The 7,500-nt window shown below is 47.9% G+C and overlaps 1 protein-coding gene and 2 long non-coding RNA genes across 4 annotated transcripts in view; 1 reads left to right on the forward strand and 2 right to left on the reverse strand.

Moving 5' to 3' along the window:
• LOC118966060 (homeobox protein Meis1-like) overlaps positions 1 to 7,500 on the forward strand; it is a gene marked incomplete in the record, with an annotated part of 136,211 nt that overhangs the window by 105,914 nt on the left and 22,797 nt on the right. The window contains 1 exon segment of the mRNA XM_036988210.1: positions 6,274 to 6,332. Coding sequence (XP_036844105.1) covers positions 6,274 to 6,332 — 59 coding nt within the window.
• LOC118966063 lies at positions 778 to 1,660 on the reverse strand. 2 transcript variants are annotated; one of them, XR_005053270.1, is made up of 2 exons: positions 1,191 to 1,660; positions 778 to 1,077 (listed from the first exon to the last, which is right to left on the reverse strand). It is a non-coding gene; the product is annotated as an uncharacterized LOC118966063 (long non-coding RNA). The 2 variants fall into 2 exon arrangements; XR_005053271.1 differs by having other exon boundaries at positions 778 to 1,137; positions 1,191 to 1,239.
• On the reverse strand, positions 2,223 to 2,982 carry LOC118966064. The gene is made up of 3 exons (XR_005053272.1): positions 2,931 to 2,982; positions 2,401 to 2,440; positions 2,223 to 2,354 (listed from the first exon to the last, which is right to left on the reverse strand). It is a non-coding gene; the product is annotated as an uncharacterized LOC118966064 (long non-coding RNA).

Below are 7,500 nucleotides of genomic sequence, written 5' to 3' on the forward strand. Positions count from 1 at the left end.
CACTATGTAGTCACCTCTACCACTCTGTAGTCACCTCTACCACTCTGTAGTCACCTCTACCACTCTGTAGTCACCTCTATCGCTCACCTCTACCACTCTGTAGTCACCTCTACCACTCTGTAGTCACCTCTATCCCCCACCTCTACCACTCTGTAGTCACCTCTACCACTCTGTAGTCACCTCTACCACTCTGTAGTCACCTCTACCACTCTGTAGTCACCTCCAACCCCCACCTCTACCACTCTGTAGTCACCTCTACCACTATGTAGTCACCTCTACCACTCTGTAGTCACCTCTACCACTCTGTAGTCACCTCTACCACTCTGTAGTCACCTCTATCGCTCACCTCTACCACTCTGTAGTCACCTCTACCACTCTGTAGTCACCTCTATCCCCCACCTCTACCACTCTGTAGTCACCTCTACCACTCTGTAGTCACCTCTACCACTCTGTAGTCACCTCCAACCCTCACCTCTACCACTCTTTAGTCACTTCTACCACTCTGTAGTCACTTCTACCACTCTGTAGTCACCTCTACCACTCTGTAGTCACCTCTACCCCCCACCTCTACCACTCTGTAGTCACCTCTACCACTCTGTAGTCATCTCTACCACTCTGTAGTCACCTCTATCCCCCACCTCTACCACTCTGCAGTCAACTCTACCACTCTTTAGTCACCTCTACAACTCTGTAGTCACCTCTACCACTCTGTAGTTACCTCTACCATTCTGTATTCATCTCTACCACTCTGTAGTCACCTCTACCACTCTGTAGTCACCTCTATCCCCCTTCTCTACCACTCTATTGTCACCTCTACCACTCTCTAGTCACCTCTACCACCCTGTAGTCATCTCTACCACCCTGTAGTCACCTCTACCACTCTGTAGTCACCTCTACCACTCTGTAGTCACCTCTACCACTCTGTAGTCATCTCTACCACTCTGTAGTCATCTCTACTACTCTGTAGTCACCTCTATCGCCCACCTCTACCACTCTGTAGTCACCTCTACCACTCTGTAGTCACCTCTACCACTCTGTAGTCACCTCTACCCCCCACCTCTACCACTCTGTAGTCACCTCTACCACTCTGTAGTCACCTCTACCACTCTGTAGTCACCTCTACCACTCTGTAGTCACCTCCAACCCTCACCTCTACCACTCTTTAGTCACTTATACCACTCTGTAGTCACTTCTACCACTCTGTAGTCACCTCTACCACTCTGTAGTCACCTCTACCACTCTGTAGTCACCTCTACCACTCTGTAGTCATCTCTACCACTCTGTAGTCACCTCTATCCCCCACCTCTACCACTCTGCAGTCAACTCTACCACTCTTTAGTCACCTCTACAACTCTGTAGTCACCTCTACCACTCTGTAGTTACCTCTACCATTCTGTAGTCATCTCTACCACTCTGTAGTCACCTCTACCACTCTGTAGTCACCTCTATCCCCCTTCTCTACCACTCTATTGTCACCTCTACCACTCTCTAGTCACCTCTACCACCCTGTAGTCATCTCTACCACCCTGTAGTCACCTCTACCACTCTGTAGTCACCTCTACCACTCTGTAGTCACCTCTACCACTCTGTAGTCATCTCTACCACTCTGTAGTCATCTCTACCACTCTGTAGTCACCTCTATCGCCCACCTCTACCACTCTGTAGTCACCTCTACCACTCTGTAGTCACCTCTACCACTCTGTAGTCATCTCTACCACTCTGTAGTCATCTCTACCACTCTGTAGTCACCTCTATCGCCCACCTCTACCACTCTGTAGTCACCTCTACCACTCTGTAGTCACCTCTACCACTCTGTAGTCACCTCTACCACTCTGTAGTCACCTCGACCACTCTGTAGTCACCTCTATCCCCCACCTCTACCACTCTGTAGTCACCTCTACCACTCTGTAGTCACCTCTACCACTCTGTAGTCATCTCTTCCACTCTGTAGTCACCTCTACCACTCTGTAGTCATCTCTACCACCCTGTAGTCACCTCTACCACTCTGTAGTCGCCTCTACCCCCCACCTCTACCACTCTGTAGTCTCCTCTACCACTCTGTAGTCACCTCTACCACTCTGTTGTCACCTCTATCCCCCACCTCTACCACTCTGTAGTCACCTCTACCACTCTGTAGTCATCTCTACCACTGTGTAGTCACCTCTACCACTCTGTAGTCATCTCTACCACTGTGTAGTCACCTCTACCACTGTGTAGTCACCTCTACCACTGTGTAGTCATCTCTGCCACTCTGTAGTCACCTCTACCACTCTGTAGTCACCTCTACCACTGTGTAGTCACCTCTACCACTGTGTAGTCACCTCTATCCCCCATCTCTACCACTCTGTAGTCACCTCTATCCCCCACCTATACCACTCTGTAGTCACCTCTATCCCCCACCTCTACCACTCTGTAGTCACCTCTACCACTGTGTAGTCACCTCTACCACTGTGTAGTCACCTCTATCCCCCATCTCTACCACTCTGTAGTCACCTCTATCCCCCACCTATACCACTCTGTAGTCACCTCTATCCCCCACCTATACCACTCTGTAGTCACCTCTATCCCCCATCTCTACCACTCTGTAGTCACCTCTACCACTCTGTAGTCATCTCTACCCCTCTGTAGTCACCTCTACCACTCTGTAGTCACCTCTATCCCCCACCTCTACCACTCTGTAGTCATCTCTACCCCTCTGTAGTCACCTCTACCACTCTGTAGTCACCTCTATCCGCCACCTCTACCACTCTGTAGTCACCTCTATCCCCCATCTCTACCACTCTGTAGTCACCTCTATCCCCCACCTCTACCACTCTGTAGTCATCTCTACCCCTCTGTAGTCACCTCTACCACTCTGTAGTCACCTCTATCCCCCATCTCTACCACTCTGTAGTCATCTCTATCCCCCACCTCTACCACTCTGTAGTCACCTCTACCACTCTGTAGTCACCTCTACCACTCTGTAGTCACCTCTATCCCCCACCTCTACCACTCTGTAGTCACCTCTACCACTGTGTAGTCACCTCTACCACTCTGTAGTCACCTCTATCCCCCACCACTACCACTCTGTAGTCACCTCTACCACTCTGTAGTCACCTCTACCACTGTGTAGTCACCTCTATCCCCCACCACTAGTTCCTTTTTCATTGTGTATTTAAAAATAGTTTTGTGGTCTTTTCCTTAAAACTGGAGATGAAATGGAAGTGTCCAGTGGTGCCAACAGCAGGGGCATAAATCAAGTTACAATCCCCATGATCCTTCACTCCTAAAGGTCAGCATAGGTCACAGGGGCAGTTAACAAGGGTTTAGGCTGAGCTGAGTAAGGGTGGTGTGTGTTTGTGTGTGTGTGTGTGTGTGTGTGTGTGTGTGTGTGTGTGTGTGTGTGTGCGTGTGTGCGTGTGTGCGTGTGTGCGTGTGTGCGTGTGTGTGCGTGCGTGCGTGTGAGAGTGGGAGCAGAGTGACCATGTGCTTTATGGGGGCCACAGGTTGAGTGGGTGTACTGTCAGGGTTAGGGTTAGGATGTACTGTCAGGGTTAGGATGTACTGTCAGGGTTAGGGTCAGGATGTACTGTCAGGGTTAGCTTGAGGGTGTACTGTCAGGAATTAAAGCACGTTACTATCCAATGACAAGGTGGCATTTTTCTGATTCTTTGCCAACTGTGTTCAAAAGTCAGGACTCACAACTCCTGAGTTGTTCTCAGCATTAGACTCCCAACTCGTGAGTTGATCTCAGCATTAGACTCCCAACTCGTGAGTTGATCTCAGCATTAGACTGTCATTAGGCTGTCATGGATAGTTGATATAATCTGAGGAGAGGCTGTCAAGGCTAGCTGATATAATCTGAGGAGAGGCTGTCATGGCTAGCTGATATAATCTGAGGAGAGGCTGTCATGGATAGTTGATATAATCTGAGGAGAGGCTGTCAAGGCTAGTTGATATAATCTGAGGAGAGGCTGTCAATGCTAGTTGATATAATCTGAGGAGAGGCTGTCAAGACTAGTTGATATAATCTGAGGAGAGGCTGTCATGACTAGTTGATATAATCTGAGGAGAGGCTGTCATGACTAGTTGATATAATCTGAGGAGAGGCTGATATAATCTGAGAAGAGGCTGTCATGGTTAGTTGATATAATCTGAGGAGAGGCTGATATAATCTGAGGAGAGGCTGATATAATCTGAGGAGAGGCTGTCAAGGCTAGCTGATATAATCTGAGGAGAGGCTGATATAATCTGAGGAGAGGCTGATATAATCTGAGGAGAGGCTGTCAAGGCTAGCTGATATAATCTGAGGAGAGGCTGATATAATCTGAGGAGAGGCTGATATAATCTGAGGAGAGGCTGATATAATCTGAGGAGAGGCTGATATAATCTGAGGAGAGGCTGATATAATCTGAGGAGAGGCTGTCAAGGCTAGCTGATATAATCTGAGAAGAGGCTGATATAATCTGAGAAGAGGCTGATATAATCTGAGAAGAGGTTGATATAATCTGAGGAGAGGCTGATATAATCTGAGGAGAGGCTGATATAATCTGAGGAGAGGCTGATATAATCTGAGAAGAGGCTGATATAATCTGAGAAGAGGTTGATATAATCTGAGGAGAGGCTGATATAATCTGAGGAGAGGCTGATATAATCTGAGGAGAGGCTGTCATGGTTAGTTGATATAATCTGAGGAGAGGCTGATATAATCTGAGGAGAGGCTGATATAATCTGAGGAGAGGCTGTCATGGTTAGTTGATATAATCTGAGAAGAGGCTGATATAATCTGAGGAGAGATTGATATAATCTGAGGAGAGGCTGATATAATCTGAGGAGAGGCTGATATAATCTGAGGAGAGGCTGATATAATCTGAGGAGAGGTTGATATAATCTGAGGAGAGGTTGATATAATCTGAGGAGAGGTTGATATAATCTGAGGAGAGGTTGATATAATCTGAGGAGAGGTTGATATAATCTGAGGAGAGGCTGATATAATCTGAGAAGAGGCTGATATAATCTGAGGAGAGGCTGATATAATCTGAGAAGAGGCTGATATAATCTGAGGAGAGGCTGATATAATCTGAGAAGAGGCTGATATAATCTGAGAAGAGGCTGATATAATCTGAGGAGAGGCTGATATAATCTGAGGAGAGGCTGATATAATCTGAGGAGAGGCTGATATAATCTGAGGAGAGGCTGATATAATCTGAGGAGAGGCTGATATAATCTGAGGAGAGGCTGTCAAGGCTAGTTGATATAATCTGAGGAGAGGCTGATATAATCTGAGGAGAGGCTGATATAATCTGAGGAGAGGCTGATATAATCTGAGGAGAGGCTGTCAAGGCTAGTTGATATAATCTGAGGAGAGGCTGATATAATCTGAGGAGAGGCTGATATAATCTGAGGAGAGGCTGATATAATCTGAGGAGAGGCTGATATAATCTGAGGAGAGTCTGATATAATCTGAGGAGAGGCTGATATAATCTGAGGAGAGGCTGGTTTTGACAGTGTATTTTTTGTAGCTGTATATCAAACTTTTAAATGTAGATTTTTGCTATTTTTCTTTGTGATGATCGAGACCTGCCGAATTTTGGATCTTTCTTCAAAATATTATAACCATGTTTCTCTCATTCTCTCCTTCCCTCCCCTCTCTCTCTCTCCTTCCCTCCCCTCTCCTCCCTTTCTCCTTCCCTCTCCTCTCCTTCTCTCTCTCCTTCCCTCTCCTCTCCTTCTCCCTCTCTCCTTCCCTCCCCTCTCCCCCTCTCTCTCTCTCCTTCCCTCCCCTCTCCCCCTCTCCCTCTCTCCTTCCCTCCCCTCTCCCCCTCTCTCTCTCTCCTTCCCTCCCCTCTCCCCCTCTCCCTCTCTCCTTCCCTCCCCTCTCCCCCTCTCCCTCTCTCCTTCCCTCCCCTCTCCCCCTCTCTCTCTCTCCTTCCCTCTCCTCTCCTTCTCCCTCTCTCCTTCCCTCCCCTCTCCTTCTCCCTCTCCTTCCCTCCCCTCTCCCCTTCTCCCTCTCTCCTTCCCTCCCCTCTCCCCCTCTCCCTCTCTCCTTCCCTCCCCTCTCCCCCTCTCTCTCTCTCCTTCCCTCCCCTCTCCTTCTCCCTCTCTCCTTCCCTCCCCTCTCCCCCTCTCTCTCTCCTTCCCTCCCCTCTCCTTCTCCCTCTCTCCTTCCCTCTCCTCTCCTTCTCCCTCTCTCCTTCCCTCTCCTCTCCTTCTCCCTCTCTCCTTCCCTCCCCTCTCCTTCTCCCTCTCCTTCCCTCCCCTCTCCCCCTCTCTCTCTCTCCTTGTATCCTACAGGTTCATCAATGCCAGAAGGAGAATAGTTCAGCCCATGATCGACCAGTCGAACCGTGCAGGCAAGTCTCCCATAGTTACTGTATTCAAGTCTCGCAGGCGAAAGGCCTCCACAAGCCATGCACCCGGTCCCTCTCCCTTTCCTGGAGCTTCCTCGGCCGGTAAATACTGGACCCCCCCCCCCCTAAAACAAGCAACCAAACCCATCGCGGTGTCGATAAGGAGTGACTGACCACATACTAAAACAAGCCTTTAGACCGTCATCCTAAATAAACGTTCTTTAATTGAGTTTAGTTGAATTGAAGCTCAGCACTAATACAGTAACTCTGACATGTTGAGTCCCTCATTTATGCCAGGAACGATTTCATGATGGAAAACTATTAAAACACGATTAAATATTAACAACATGATTGGTTCATAATAATAATACATATTGGGTTAATATTCATGAAGAATGGGTTGTTGTTGTCTGTTGTTGTTTTAAACAACCCTAGCTGTGTCCTCAACAAAGTTTGTCCAAATGAACACACCCCTTCCCCACCAAACATTTTTTTAAAACCAAACCCCCAAACTCCAACCAAACCAAAACACAGAGGCATTGACAAATTTCAGTCTCAGTGTTTTGGGAGGTGACTTTTGTTTGGGTTCCCAGCTCCAGCTACCCCCCTCTCGTTACCCCACAACCCCCCGCGCCCTACCCCCCCCCCCCCAAACCTCCCCTTCTTGCGGCTGCTGTGAGTGAGTGTTGGGTCCCTGGTGCATGGGCTTGGGTTGGACTGCTGTAAAGTTTATTACCTGTAATAGGGGTCAGAGGTCAGGGTGGCATTAGGAGCTCAGTAGAGTTCAAAGACATTCACTGGGCCTGAGCTCTTGTTTTTGCTTGACTGACCCCCAAACAGCTTGTATCAGAGGTAAGTGGGTTTCTATGGGAGAGCAGGACAAGGGGAGAGAGAACGGGTCGTTCTCCAGTTACCTGTTTAGCTCATCTACCAGGTGCTGCCTGCTGCCTTTTCTAGCCCTATGTCTCAGATAAAGCATTGTGGTGAGCTTTGCTAAATATCTTGTTCATATTTAAACACATGTATACACATATTTATATTAAACTATTAGTACAGTATTTTATAGTTATTTAAATATCTTATTTTTCTAGTTTCTTATTTTTCTCTTTTCCTCAATGCTTTTTCAGTGATCTTGTTCAAAAGAGTTGTTGGAAAGATTCCTTCCGATATG

The sequence above is a fragment of the Oncorhynchus mykiss genome, chromosome 1, assembly GCF_013265735.2.
Source record: "Oncorhynchus mykiss isolate Arlee chromosome 1, USDA_OmykA_1.1, whole genome shotgun sequence".
Classification (NCBI taxonomy): Eukaryota; Metazoa; Chordata; class Actinopteri; order Salmoniformes; family Salmonidae; genus Oncorhynchus; species Oncorhynchus mykiss.